The following is a 16311-nucleotide window of genomic DNA, read 5'->3' as shown; positions in this document are numbered from 1 at the left end:
ATGAATCATCATGCTTACAGTAGCAGCTAGCAGGCCTATCTCTCTCCAGACAATCTGGGCTCTCTGTCGAAAAAAAACATGAATACATTAATATTAAACCTGATTCTACAACATTACTTATCAAAAAACAACACAATTAAACAATGTAAACAACACCCATACAAATCTATCTATCCGCTGTTTGAATCTATCTATGTTTGACCACCGACCTAAACATTCTCCAGACTCGTAGGCCTACCAGTCGTCCACACACACGTACCCAATGGTCAAACTTTCACGACATATATGAGTTTGCTCAAAGTTATTTATACAGTCTCTCGTTTGCTTTGCTGCAGTCAGATAAGAAGAACCGTTTTAATAGAGTAAAATAAACAACACATATCTGCGTCAACGTCATTATTTAACTTAAGTCGGTCAATTGTACACGTACGCAGATCAGCAGCCTCTATTTGTCAATCATTTCAATCTCCACACGATATATACAAGTAATGAACGCACACCTTAGATAGTATAAAAACAAAAACCATTCGACACGAGCATTATACAGGTAGAAACTATAGTGTAGGATATTTCACGTCGGTTTTGATAGCCTACTTCATTGGCGCACCAGGCATTATTATGCAATTGTTGGCCATTGGCGCCCCCAGGTGGAGAATTTGACAATATGCAAATAGCACGAATAAATCCTCGTTTCTATATGTCCATTATTTTTTTATACAGAATTAATTCCCTCGATTTCTGCTGCTGGAATCAAGATTGTGTCTGCAAACTTGATCTGACCCCCCTTGGGTCAATGACCCCTATGTGGATAAAGATATGGAGCAGGGATCCCCTGTAACATTTTATAACAAAGTCTTGCCTAGAATAATGTGTATAGTAGGCCTACCATATTAATAAATCACTGTTCAAAAGTTTGGGGTCAGTAAGCTTTTTTTTCCTCCCCAGACAGTTCTTTAAATTATCATGAAATGAAATATTAAGCAGCATAATGTTTTTTTAAAGCACCAAATCAGCATATCTGAATGATTTCTGAAGGATCATGTGACACTGAAGACTTGAGTAATGGCTGCTGAAAATTCAGAAGCCTTGGTAGGTATTTGGGTTAGGCCCATTAAATACTATGCAGATATGCATGTCCTAGAACCCACTAAACTCTTGACATTTAAAGTTTCAGAATTGCCATGTCATGACAGAGCCTTATGATAGACTGACCTACTTAAAGTTTGCTAAACTAGAAACTGTGATCTGACACCATGATGACTTGACCCCCGTCCCTGAACCAACTGCTCTGTTTGGACAGCCTTCCAAAAAGACACACAAAGTTCAATCATTCATACTAAATAAATGTACATTCCTAGAATGAAATGCAACTTCTGGGAACAAAAGTCACCTTGATCTATTAGGATTTCTTTGCCTGGACTGTTCAGCTTAGAAAACCTTAAACCTTTACACTGCATGCACTAATTTCAACAAAATACAAAAATTTGACAATAATAGGTTATAGCATTTTTATTAAAACATTTTAAATACAAAAAGCAGGAGTACTCGCACAAGCCATGCCTATGCACCAGCACATAGTAATATAATATTGTTAAATTGTGACATGCTGCAAAATATTGTTAAATATACTGAACATTTAAGCCGCAGCATACATTTACTTCAAGTATTAAGTAATTCCAATATAAAGCAGTCTCTATTTACACTTCAGCAAGCCTATACTTTTGTAACGGTATTACTTAACACTGATTGCTGACTATCATTCAGAACATTTCATGTGGTAATGAGCTGTGTTCTTGTGCAAGAGATGAGAACATACAGGCAAGAAAGTACAATCACACAGAGTTATGGTTTTAACCTTGTTCAATAACCCTCGGACCAAAAATATAACATTGAACTCAAGTTCTAATCTCTACCCAGGGGCCAGTAATCACTTGAAAAAATGTTGTGACACCTGGAAAAAAACCGCATATCAACTCAATTACTTGGAAACACAATCCATAAAGCAAATTGTTCAGGTTCAGATTTCCCCACAGCAGTGTAAGCATACAGGTGTGTTTATGCATCTTACAAGAAGGGTTTGTTGTGTCATTAACCTGTTTCTTTAAATACCTTTCAGAGAACCCTCCACACCTCAGTAAACAGAATTTCAGCAATGGCCAGCAGCATTATAAATAAAGAATCACGGTCAGAGGGAACTGAAGTATGTGAAAGTAACAAAGAGAATCTTTATGTTATTAGCAGTGACAGGTATGTCCCTTATTACGTTACAGATGTATGGAACATTTGCCTTACTGTACAAACCATCAAATGGCCAACTTCTGATTCCATTTACAGGTAAAAAAAAATATTAAGCTTTATCAGGATTTTTACAGTAATGGGAATATAATTTGGTTGAACTTAAATATGTACTTCATTAAAAACTGCATCTATTAAAAGGCATGCTGTTAAAAAAAAGAGAACGAAGTCAAATAAAGACTGCAAATGGTACTAACAAAAAGCACTTAGAAAATGAAAGAATCTGAAAAACATTCGTCACTGCATTAGCAACTGAAATAAAACATCAACATTTACTCACCCTCATGTCGTTTCAAACCTGTATGACTTCATTTTCCATCTGCACAGCGCGAAAAAAAATCCTTTTGTAAGTCAATGTGTCCAAAATAACACCGACTGTCACTGGAGCATTTTTTAAATATCTCGTTTTTGTCATACAGGTTTGGAATGACATGACGGTGAGTAACTAATGACAATTTTTTTTTTTTTTTTGGTTCAACCATCTTCTCATTATTCAACATTTCTCAGTTACAGAGCATTCTAATTTAAAAGTTCTTATATGGACCTATTTCGTTTGATATTCTCTTTCTTTCAAACTCATTTTTAAATGACATTTGTTTTACTTTCCTTTTTCATTCATTCAAAAGTTAAAAGCATTCAACATAAAAGCTCATTTTGGCACACTACACTCATTCTCACAATTTAAAGTCTCTCCTCAGTGCAAAATCTGCTAAACCTACATTAGTAAATTGCACTAGATATGAGATTTCCAGTCTTAATTTATGGTTTTGTTTTGCATTTCGACTGTTTAATCATGATGGTGGTCTGTGGTGGGCTCAGCATAACTTTTTCTGTTTGGCTTCATTCCGCATGTAACATGCGGAATGAACACCACTCACCTGAATGAGATATTAAAATTCCCCTTTAAGGCAGCTGCCATGCATATGTGAAAATAAAAATGAACATTAAAATGTAATACATTCCATTGGTATAGGTAACATTTTGCTGTGCTGATATTACTGATAATACAACGATGAGATTGTGCACAAGATATGTAACAAAGCGTGTGGACGAAAGAGTCGGTCCGCTTTTACTGTCCGCCTATGACGTGTGGGTTAAACTGCACTATAATGATAGTGATATCATCCCTGTACATGCGAGCTAATTCCTCTGGCAAGCTTAAAGTCTTTGACAACCTCTCATGGTCCACCAATCCAAACTCATTACTTCCCACCGCGTGCCGAATCAGGTGTGTAGCTGCATTCTGGTCCTCGAAGGTGGAGGAGATGCGAGCCTTCCTTTCCTGCAACAATCCCTGCATCTGACCCAGGGTCACCTTAAAGCCACCAACACTGACTGGCTGCTGCTGGTGCACTCCAGTGAGATGTTCACCCACAATCCTCACCACCTCCTGCCTGTGTAGCGTTTCCCAAAGCCCGTCCGAGCCCAGCACCAGGAAACGATCCTGTGGACGAAGGCGGTGTCGTATCACCTCCGGTGCCGCCGTGAGGTAGGGCGGCGTGTGGTAGTTGGGTGGGATGAACTTGGCATGCTCATTCTCATGAAGCTGGTCCGGTCCGGACTCGAGAACACGGCGCTGCAGCTCGATGCTCCACTTGAATTTAACGTCTCCGAAGGCGCGGAACGGCATGAGCAACCCCAAGAGACGATCCTGCTTCACCACAGTCTTGGCCTCGGAAAGCGGGTGCTCGGACCGCACGCGCTGCACCTCGGATTCATTCTGCGCGTTGTGGTCATTGGAGAGCGTCAAGGCAGAAAAAGAGCCATCGGGTTCTTGTACGCCCAGGACTGCACGGCCATCTCCAGTGTTGGCAATATGCATCTCATTACCATCGATGTGTGCAACGCATGCGGTAGCACCTGAAAATGCCACACGAAGCATCCAGTAGTGCAAGAACGCATTTGGGTGGCCAACCTGTGCTTCGAGGGACATGTCACTGTCCAACCTTTTAAAGGCACTCACAAGAGCTTCGGCAACATCAGGTTGCTCTCCAGGAACGCTCAGGTCCAGAAGCTCCTGCCAGTACGTGCGCAAACTGGAAAAGTAGAGCTGTGAGGCTTCCTTGCTGAAGTAGTCGTTGGGATGCTTGTGCCACTGCAGAATTGGGTGAACAGGTCGTCCGTTCTCCACCGCGTTCTCCAGCTCTATCAACGTCTCATGCGGCAGCAATGAAACAGCAATGTAGTAAAAGAGCCGCTCGCTGAGCGCCTGAGCACAAGCGCAGCCTGCGTGGCCATCGAATACTCCGTAAAGCATGCCGCGCGTCTGCAAGCACGTCGCTGCACTTCTCCGATCCTCAATGGGTGCGTTTGCCGGTAGCTGGTTGCTGTCAAAGCCCATGACTGAACTAAGGTTCTTGCCATCAAACTCAGGAACTTTGAAGTTGTACTCATTTGCCTTTAGGATGCTGTTAACCTGAGGTGGGGTCAGGTAGTAGGTGTGCCTTGCAGGTGAGGTCCTGTATCCCCGTGACTGGTGCCGCCATCTTTGAACAAAACTATGTGGCTGAGTTGCATTGGTGCAGGGATGAGACGACAGCCTGCAGTTTTGGCATTTTATAGCTGGCACCAGGATTTGACCAAATCTCCTGCCATGGATGACCCTGAACACCTGGGAGGTAGCAGCCATGATGATTTGACCTTACCCTCAAAGAACCTGCAGGAAAACCACAGCACAATTACAAAAATTAAACAAAACTCAGATTTTACACTTGCCTGGATTTCAAGTCTCGATAGTCAGGATGCCATGATTATCAAGTTCTTATCAAGTTCTAAAAACAATTAAAATTACTGTAGTCATCAGAAGATTATTCTCATTGACTAAGTCAAGGCTTAGGTCAAGGCATGGAAAATCCATTCCGTTCAGGATGGGAGAGTGACCCAAGGCTATTTAAAGTCCCATGCTACATTCTTGGCATTGGACACATTGACTGTCCTATTACTGTCCCCTGTAACATTTAGCCATTACATAAAGAGATAAGTGTTGCAAGAGATGTGAACAGATATGTACAGGCTGAAAACACTAAAAGCACAAATAATGACTGTAACAATATTTAATAGACGAAACGCCGTGATGAGTTTAACAACACGGATCATAGATCATTTACTGACTGGAGTAAGCATGTTTCAAGTTTTTTTGGACATATTTTATATACTCTAGTAGTGCTCTAAACATGAACCAGCACAGTGTACGCGCACATATTTAATGACGACTTCTTCATTTGAAATAGACTATTATGTGCAAATAAGAATACTGATACAGCAGTACGTCTGATCATGAACGTGATGGCATGATGAATTCTGATACACAGAAGTAGATACACAGATGTAGACCGAATATTCAAAGAACAATAGACAAAAAAGTAACTAGGCCTATGCCTTTTTTCTCTCTGTGTTAAACTGACATGTGTCGTTTGTTCAGAGACTGTAGTGCTTGTAAATAGAGCCCGACCGATAAAGGATTTTTAAGGCCGATACCGATACAAATATTTGGTGATTTAAAAATCCGATATTCCGATATATCGGCCGATATATATATTTTTTTAAAATCCAGAAACATGTAACAAAATATGAACAGATTTTCCCTAACATTAGTTATTCGTAGTTATTTAAGAGTCCTCAGCCTTACTAAAATAATATAATGCAGTTTAAAAATATATATATATTTTTTTTAATTAACTTTATTGTCACAACAGAACAGAATATATTAAAGTTATGATAAATATAATGTATATTAAAAATACAAACTTAAGATATGAAACTAAAAGTCCTTTGAACAAAAAAAATCAACTATTATTATTAATATTGATAGTAATAATTTAAAAAAAAATCAATGATGATGATATTATTATTATTATCATCATCATTTGTATTATTATTAAACAAGACAAAGGTCACTCCTAATTCTATTCATCTATTCCATCAAGCTACAAAAAAACATTTTCAATCATCATTTGCTGCCTGCATTCTAAAATCTACTACTTAGTGATGCACTAAATACATTATGTGAGGTAATTAACACATGGTTACCGAGTCGATCGTTCCCTGGGATGTGTTTTCATTAAAATCGAATGTAAAGAGTTTTATCTCTAAAAACAGATTAACGTTATCTTATAACGCTAGTATATGGGGCAGAGTAAGTAAAAGTAAATCGCTAGTTAATACCACTAACAAGGCTCAAAATAGCCTCACACTAACACGGTAGCATAATGAGGCATATAACCACGTTTGTTAGATTTCACAAACGTAATTCGACCAGCTCACTTAGCACGGCGTTCGTGACTCGATTAGTCGAGACTGTTTTCCAAGATGACACCTGTAAACGCGTAATGTACTGTCTTTATAAAGTATCTTCTTATTAAACTGTCTGTACACTTACAAAGTTCTCAATGCTTCGGTTTGCATGTAGGGACCCTCATTATGCTACTGTGTTAGTGTGAGGCTATTTTGAGCCTTGTTAGTGGTATTAACTAACGATTTACTTTTACTCTGTGCCCCATATACTAGCGTTATAAGATCATCTGTTTTTAGAGATAGCTAAAACTCTTTACATTCGATTTTCATGAAAACGCATCCCAGGGAACGATCGACTCGGTAATAATGTGTTAATTACCCCTACAGTAACGCACACTTGGATTTCACACACGTGTAAAAGAAAAGCTAACTTTTATGCACAGGCTAGCTGCTATGTTTAATACTTTTTCTCTATGTCTAAATGTTCACTCCTCGCGTGCCTAACTTACGTTTTACAATGCAGGGACTGGAACTACAGATATGCTAGTTATAAATACAGTAATCATTACTTTATTTAGGCAGAATAAGTTCGTTGTGATTTCCAAGCTCATTGATGTTAGCAGTCTTCCTTGTAGAGTGCGCTCTGGTGGACAAACTATGCAGCGCCAACACTCATAACATGGTTGCAGGGTGTTTCGTCCGCTTTTATTTTATTTTTTAAATATTCATTTATCGGCCGTTATAAATGCCGATACCGATAGTTTGGAAAATGCCTAATATCGGCCCGCCGATATATCGGTCGGGCTCTACTTGTAAATGTAATGAAAATATTATTTAACCTTTTAAATGTTCTTCCGCGTTTCTCCCTCGTTCTTGTGAGTTTGTTGTCATATAGGTTTATATTTTTAAAATGCATCAAGGTGCCCTCAACTCATATTTTAATATTCACATGTCTGTATAATTAGTCAAATCAAGTCACCTTCATTTATATAGAGCTTTTTACAGTACAGATTGTTTCAAAGCAGCTTTACCATGATAATAGGAAATTAATGACAACGATTGTTCTGTAAACAACAACAACGATTGTTTTGGCTTTACAGCAGCTCTAAAAGAAAGTCATTGTCTAGCTTAAGTAAGTTTTTAATTGATTAATTTCCGTTGTAAAAATCATTAGTTATCTTAGGGGATGTGTAGGTATCTTACACAACACTGTTTTCAACTGAAAACCGAAAACTTTTAAATGCGCTCTGGCAGTTCATTTACACGACAATGGCGTTTTGGTGGCCTGAGAATGCAAACTTTGAAGTAGGTTTCAAAGTGTACTTTTTTTAAATGGGTTTTGAAAGCGATAGCGTTATTATCTCCGTGTAAACTTCAAAAACGTGAATCTGTGCAAACGGTGAAGACATGCACATGCGTATCATGTTTGGTCTAAAGACATGCATATTTGAATGCATGGGTGCATAGTCTTTCTTTACAAAGTGACATTGCCAATTACTTGGCTGACATGCATAATACGCGTTTATAGTCGTTTCTGCGGATGCATGTGAACAGGAATAATTTTGATCTCCTTTCATCTGTACAATGGAAAAACATTTGTAGTGAAAAAAAAAAAACTTTTGTTGTTTCGATGAGGCCTTCAGGGGATATATCGTTAGTCTAGTAGTTTACACTTCAGGGCTGCGTTGTGGTCGTGTCTAGGCACAGGTCCATTATCTGATCTGGATACGGCACGGATACGGCACAGATCCGGCTGAGTATGGTAAACCTTAATGTGTTGCAGGTCTGTGTTTTATTGGTTGTTTCTCCCTCTCAAAATATGGCACACCCTTTTGCAAGCACAGTACACATACAGTGCAAATAAGTTATCAGCAAAATGGACACAGAAGGTTCAAATAAAAGTTCCATAACCTAACGTTACTCTAAAAACAGCACACGCGCTCTATGGTTTCAACTTACATGCAGAACGAGCTAATACTACGAGGCAACTTACATGCACCATACCATATAATCAATATATCCAACGTTACAACGATTTTAATTTACAATCTCCAGATAAATCGACAGTTGAAAAAAGAAAAAGAAAAGGAAAAAGCTCAGTTGAGTAGGCTACTTCGCCCCGTCCACATCACCCAACAGAGGCTACTCGCTACTAAGTTGCAATGTTTCCATTTGAGCATTCGAACATAATTAAATATAAATAATCGCAGAGAAGCTTAATCTAATAAAATGTCCATGTATTTAAAGTGGAAAAATTTCAGACAGCACAAGGTTTGTATTGTACTGCAACCCCCGTATTTTACTGCGTGACTGTATCGTGGACAGATATCAAACGCTAATGCGTCTGAAATACGCTGTTTGGAAATCATATACTATCATCGTACGAACTGCATGCGCAACTCATTACCACAAAACAAAAGATGAGTATTCTTACCTGAGGATATTAGTGGGTGACTGAGTTTGTGGTCTATGCTAGATAAGGCTACATTTGCTCATAATACTGTTCACCCCGCCCGCATCCTGCGGGTCTAGTTCGCCTCCAGCCCACACCGCCCGGACAAGATGATTGGTTCACTTACGTAGCTGCTTCGTCATCAGAGGTGTAGCTAGCTGCGCTTAACCAAACCTTCCTTTTCCGGTAGATATTATAATTAAGACAAAAATAGGCTCTAACAAGAAAAATATTTTCTAAATCTCACCTGCACCCAATTCTGGAGAAAATATCACTTGAGGACTAGAAGCCTTTCCGTGCACGCAATGTCTGTTATTTGATTTTCAATCAGTCTTTGTTTGAAAGGAACAAATGGGAAAAGTGTTTGTTTATTCTAAAACATTGTTGTGTTCAGGCATATCTTCTAAATAGAAAGTATAATGACTTTTATACTTGCAAAACCTGATTATTAACCCACACCAAACAAGTAAATATATGCTGGTGATTTGCCAATAAATTATGTTGCCTAGACCTGTAAATCACAAGGGTATTTTCTCAAAGTGGTAGAAATGGGGAAAATTAAGCCACTTTTGGGTGACCACTTTTTTTAAAAAGTGATATTTGTATTGCCCTGTTATAGAAGCATTCTTATAATTTTAGTTGTCAGGAGACCCAATGAAGCAAAGGAAATCGCATACTTCCCATTTAGTAGGCAAAACTTTTGAAGAACTTTTGAATGTTGAAGAAGATATTTTGAAGAATGTCTGTAACCAAACAGTTGACTTTCATAGTATTATTTCCTACTATGGAAGTCAATGGGTGCTGTCAACTGTTTGATTATTTGCATTCTTCAAAATATCTTCTTTTGTATTCAGCAGAAGAAAGAAACTTATACAGGTTTGGAACAACATGAGGGTGAGAAAATTATAACAGCATTTCAATTTTTGGGTGCACTATGCATTTAATGAATAGTTTTCTAAACTCCTAACAAAAAGGAAACAAAACACCAATGCAATATACTATTTACACAAAAGCATCAATAAAAACAAAATCTACATAAAATTATTTTGTGTAATAAATTTTAATTTAGGCTATGTGAAGTGAATCAGGGAGGAAATTAATTTATTTACAGAGAATACACTTGTCTTACAATCCCTGAATTATAGTATTTTATGTAAATGCTTTATAAGCCTATACTGTATATACACATGAAAATCCTAACTGCTAAAATGCTTCTTTATCGGTGTGTGATATTGGATTGGAACACTAAATTCTGCTCTCCTTTCAGGAGATGATTATTAGATGCACAAATAAAAATGAGTGTTTGTTAGAGTCTAATGACAGGTAAACCCAATCTGGGCATTTAGAAACTCCAGGAAGTAACAGAAAAAACTGAAAAGCTGTTGGTGGGGAACTGAGGACAACATCTAAAAAAAAAAAAAGGTTAAAAAGGAATTCGGATCATTTCAAATATTTGAAAATTGAGAATGGATACTGTGAAAACAGTTTCTGTGTAAGATCTTACGTGTGCTGTGAAATATTCAGTTTTCCTGTTATTCTGTAATAGTCAGTGTCTGTAAAGAATGTTTTCAGCAGTTCTAGAAAACCAAGAAAGTCCGGCAGTGTCCCGCCTGCAGGAATAGATCCTTGTGATGTTGAAGAACTTATGTGTCCTTCACTGCAGAAAGTGCTTCAGGGTCTAAGGTGATCTGCAGATCTGAGAATCTCAAACTCTTCTGCTTGGAAGATGAACTGTGTGTATTGTGTGCACAGAGATTCAGAAAAGCATGCCAATCACAGATTCTGCCTCATTAATAAAGCTGTTTCTTACAAGGAAAGAAACATTTATTTTCACTTTTAGTTCCCCTTCATCCTTAATTAAAAAGTGTGCTTGTGCTATCTTTCTTTAAAATAAATGTAAATTATTTTGATATTGCATAAATTCAAATGCATTTATAACATTTTTATTTGTGGCTCAGTGCTTGAAGTACATATAAAACACCTACACCTCTTCGAGTTTAAAGGTCAAAACAACATTTTAAACCATCTAGGAGGAACTCAATACTGCACTGAAGTTCTTGCAAGAGAAATTGTAACACACTAAAGAAAAAAAAAGAGTGCTAAAACATCTCAGGACATCAAGGTGAGCATTTTCAACATGGACAGAAATGTGTAAATGCAGAGGTGATTTAGTTTAATTTTATTAATAATGTAGTTTGTTTTTATATTCAGACTCAGTCTGAGCTCTCAGAGCGGCAGATTAAAGAGGAGTTTAAGAAGCTTCATCAGTTTCTGTGAGATGAAGAATAGGCTACAATCACTATACCGATGAAGGAGGAAGAACAGAGGAGTCAGATGGAGGAGGAGATTAACAGACAGATCTCAGCTCTATCCGACACAATAAAACAACACTGAGGATAAGATGAACCCCGGTATGTCATTTCTACATTTGAGAACTGATTATTTTTGTGCAAAAAACAACTGATTAATTGGCAACCCTATTCAAACTCTCGCCCTATATTAAGAATCTCCTTTAACACGATCAATTTATGCAAATATAATTTATTTGAGGAGATAATACATTTAGCATATTTTATGCCATTGTGGAACTTTAATGCTACAATGGCAAGGTAAACGAGACATTGTGTCACTTTTGTGTTCTTGATCGTTAACCCAAACTCACTGCAGTTCTGACTATTGAATGTTATTCCAGAGCCCAGAGTTTACAGCATGATCCACAGATGCTTTCTAGAGCTTTGATTAATGTGGCAGATCAAGACAGGGACAGCAAAACCAACGACTCACAACCACAAGAGAAACACAAGGGCAATATATACACAGGCTGACAAGGCGGCATGGATAAATTGTCATGGGAACACAGGAGGGTAACCAAGGGAACTAGCAAGACACACCTGGGGAGACTAATCAACATGAAAAACTACAAACTACAAAACATGGCACAAGACAGGAAACTACAAAAGAGTCCACAAACACACAGGGAATACATGACAGATGCCATAGAAGAACCATTTTGGATTCCTGAAAGACCTTTTGACTAAACACTTCTTAAAATAAACATTTTTACATAATCTAAAGACTCTAAAGAACTGTTTTTCCAACTAAAGAACGTTTTGTGCAATGGAAAGGTTCTTCAGGTTCAACAACTGATGTCACTAAAGCATCTTTATTTTTAAGAGTGTATTACAAAAGTCAATTACATATAGTGAATACAAAGTGACTACATAGACAAGGTCATCACTAAAACGCACGAGTGGGCCCCCTTCTCCCCAGGCCCAATGAGTAGTATAGAGACCATTAGTAACCCTATTGTTTGTATATGTCATCAGTTCCTGTGACTCTGGACTGCAAATACACACCTGATTCTCTGATGATCTGACCAGTCTGAGACACAGCAAGATGCAGCAGCTGGCTCCTAATAATCCAGAGATATTTTACCCATATGCCTGTGACCTGGCTCCAGAGGCCTTTGACTCAGGAACACACTTGTTGGAGACTATTTATATTGGTTTAGTAACCATAGAATCAAACCAAAGGAAGGAAACAGCGTTCTTTTACACCAATGTCTGGTGTGTGTGGTATGAAGATGGTAAATATTTCTTACAATCTCCAGAGAAACTGGTTGCTGCAATCAATCCCAGTGTGTTTGTGTCTGATCTTAAGTCTTGAACTCATGAGTGAACTTATCACAGTCAAATGAATCTGATTCTTCTGCACTCTGAAGTCTTTCATTCTGACTGTATATTATTAGTGACATAGAACCAGAACATCTTGCTCTTGTCAAGTGTCTTTACATATAATGTATCTATACAGGTGATTCCTTTTTTAGAACAGTTTCTTTCAAACAAACTGAGTCAGTTGGGCTACAAGAAAGTGTCTGTTGTTTGGAGTGAGTTTAGTTTGATCATGTTGGACCAACAGTTTCCACATTGTCATTTGATATTCATGCTTTCTTACATGTAAGAATATGCACAAATGTGCAGTAAATTCTGTGTTATGACAATTAAAAAGTCACATAAAATCCTGGAGCCACTTTACCAAAAGTTTCACACGTTGAACTTTGACTTCTTCTCAAAGCACTGAAGCATCAGTTAAGATATCTTAGGCTGCCTGCCAATTCCTTGAGGTGTGTCTTTGTCATGCTAACTCAAAGCACAAACACTCTCGTGATTGACAGGTATCTTGTGAGGCTCCATAGCTCAGTGGTTAGAGCACTGGTCTTGTAAACCAGGGGTCGCGAGTTCGATCCTCGCTGGGGCCTGTTGGGAAAAATTTTCCAATGTTATCTGTTCTTAAAATTACCTTGAATTGACATACTGCAGTGACTTGCACTGCATGAAAATAAGTGTATCCAGACTAGTAATGTCTTGTATACACCACTCATTTATGGAAGTATCCACAAGTACTCCTGACCGTTAATATCAAATTCCACCAGTCCGGATACTTCCGTAATGGTACCAATTCCAACGTATGTTGCTAAGGCATTCTACCATGCTACAGACATTTGTTGCCATGGCAAGTAATCCCCTCAAGGATTTTGTCAGGGGACATTTTCACACCTAAACCAGACAGCTATTGGGCCACAGACTTTCCTCAAAAGTAATTTCATTGGTCAACTTGAAATTTATCCCACCCAAAACCCTAACAGCAAAGTGACATCATTGGTTACATGTAAAATAAACCCCTCCCAAAATCCTTAAACTTAATGATTTGGTTGGTTTTCTTTCAAATATATCCCTCCCAAAACCCTTGCAGGTGAGTGATTTGATTGGTTGCAGGCCAGGTGGGCAGACAGACAAAATATAGTTTAACCAATAATTGTTTGTTTGTCTTCATTAGGGAAAATAGTAAATAGTATCTAAAACACAAAAACAGTCAGAAAACAACAATTCCAACAGAAAACAACATTTAAAAATTCAACATCTACTTTGAATGAAAGATTTCAAAGGCAATAAATAACACACGATATGATGTGTCCCAGCAGACTCCAGTCAGCTCCTGCATGAATCCACAACATCTTCCTCATCTTACATAGAGCTCCACCATTTCCAAAATAACAGTAATGTAATCACTGACAATACTCACTACCTATTTAAAAATAGTTACATCATATCAATTTCTAAACTTACTGTTGTCTCTCTTTGGCTTTTTGCCACAACCTTGATTGAGTGTTTCAGCTGGGCCTTTCCGAATGAATACTTCTTCTTCATAGCCTCATCATAAATCTTGTAGGATACCTTAAAGGCATAAAATATGTTTAGTAACATAAAATATTTAATTGAATAGGTAAAACAATGCAAAAATGGATATTAAAAGAATGCAACAAGCTTCTGAACTTCTGTTACATAATCTCAGAAGATGAGTTGACCCAGTCTTGTGTGTAGGATACTGTGGACAAGAGGAAACATTTGAGAAAAAATACAGTATAAATATAGTTCAGTTGACATTAAATATATAATTTTTTACACAATTTAGATAATCATTCTTACCTGCTTGTGCATGATGTTGATGTCTCAAGAAGTGTGACCAACTAAAATCCAACCGGAAGGTCTTTGCAACGGGGTGGGGTGTGTGTATGAGTGTTTATTTATTATATATATATGAATACTCTTTATAGTTTTGACTAAACATTGACCAGTTCCACTGTTATTGCCCAGGAAAAGATACACATGTCATAACACACATTGACTTTTGGGGGGCATTAATGACTATTTGTAGAGAGACTGCCAGAGAAATCACTTCTCTAAAGCAGTGGTTCTCAAACTGCGGGGGTCGCGGAATGATTTCAAGGGGTCACGAGTTGATTTGAAAAAATTTATAATTTGTAATTTGCAAGGTTAAAAATGTTGAGGAAATTGTGGACAGTCTGCCTGAATCGCCTGAACCGTGTACCTCTACTAAACACAAGAGCAAGACCCCTTCTGACCAATGTAGGAAACGTCGGAAATATCAAGAGGAATTCATAAAGTGAAAGAAAAAATGCAGAGAAATTTGGAGACAAGACACCCTACTTGAAAAACCTATAGACCTTTTTCGCAGAAAAGAGAAGGAATTACAGATTCAAAAACGTACACTCGCACAACAAACCCAAATTACTGCTAATGCTCTGAAGGCATCTTATGAGGTGGCATACCTGATAGTCCAAAAAGCCACACACACTCTCAGAAAAAAAGGTACAATTTTGTACCAAAGAAGGTACAAACCCTTGTCACTGGGGCGGTACCTTTTACTGGTACAAAATTGTACCTTAATATAGAGGAACAAATTTGTTCCATTCCAGTTTGTACCTTAAAGGACATGATTTGTACCATGGGCAACCAAAATGTACCTTTTGTTTTTAAAAACTTGTTGGTACAATATTGTACCTTTTATCAAAGGTACAAATTTGATCTTTTAAGGTACTGCCCCAGTGACAAGCCCCTTTGTACCTTAACTGTGTCAAATTTGTTCCTACGAGAACTATTAAAGGCTATTTTTCTATTGAATAACAAGCACATTCAACAACTGAATCCAAAAGGCATCAATTTAATAATTTCTGTAAATACATATCAAATTCATATGAACATTTGAATACTTTCATTCCAACTTACAGTAAAGTATTTCTTCGTGTAAATACATCAAAGACCTCACAATACAATAAAGACTTAGCAAAATTAACAGAATATCACTTCTTTAAAAAGATTTGAAAGAATTTAAAATGCAAAAATGTTACAGTACATAAAATATATTTTCTCATCTACAACAAAGCTAGACTTGTTTTTTTTCCCCCACTTTTCACACAATACCCTTGCATTTATTTAACTTTTTAAAACACCATCATCCAACCGAACTGCTCGGCAATTTCAGATCCCTCCATTTTTACACTGCTGAAGATTCTCCTCTCACTGAAGACACGTCCAGTCAAGACGTTCCCAAGATCTGCACAGTGAGTTGAGATAGCCGGTTCTTCCTGAACATAATGAAGAATCAATATTAGTAAAGACACATGTAAATTTATTAAATTTATACTCCCAATGACAAGCTCAAATTTGACTTCTAGACTTAAAGGGATAGTTCACTTAGAACTGAAAATTCTGTCATTTACTCGCCCTCAAGTTGTTCCAAATCTGTTTACTTGAACAAAAAAGAAGATATTTTGAGAATCAAAAATGAAACAGTTGATGGGGCCCCATTAACTTCCATAGAATATTTTTCATACTATTTTCATACTATGGAAGTCAATGGGGCCCCATTGACTGTTTCATTTTTTGGGTGAACTACACATCCTACAACATCTCGTTTGGCATCCATGTAATGTGCTTCTATAACGGATTTCAGCTTAGCCAACCTCAAAT

At 37.6% G+C, this 16311-nt stretch overlaps 1 protein-coding gene across 1 annotated transcript; it reads right to left on the bottom strand.

Annotated features, from left to right (window-relative positions):
• Positions 1–1494: 1494 nt before the first annotated feature.
• Positions 1495–9088, bottom strand: pdp1 (pyruvate dehydrogenase phosphatase catalytic subunit 1). The gene is made up of 2 exons (XM_084089065.1): positions 8963–9088; positions 1495–4951 (listed from the first exon to the last, which is right to left on the bottom strand). The coding sequence occupies exon 2, from the start codon at positions 4922–4924 to the stop codon at positions 3365–3367; it is 1560 nt and encodes a 519-aa protein (XP_083945191.1). The 5' UTR covers positions 4925–4951; positions 8963–9088; the 3' UTR covers positions 1495–3364.
• Between the last annotated feature and the right edge of the window lie 7223 nt (positions 9089–16311).

The sequence above is a fragment of the Abramis brama genome (assembly GCF_963993115.1).
Source record: "Abramis brama genome assembly, chromosome: 17".
NCBI lineage: Eukaryota > Metazoa > Chordata > Actinopteri > Cypriniformes > Leuciscidae > Abramis > Abramis brama.
Note: the sequence above shows the minus strand (reverse complement) of the source record. Positions and strands in the feature narration are given on the sequence as shown.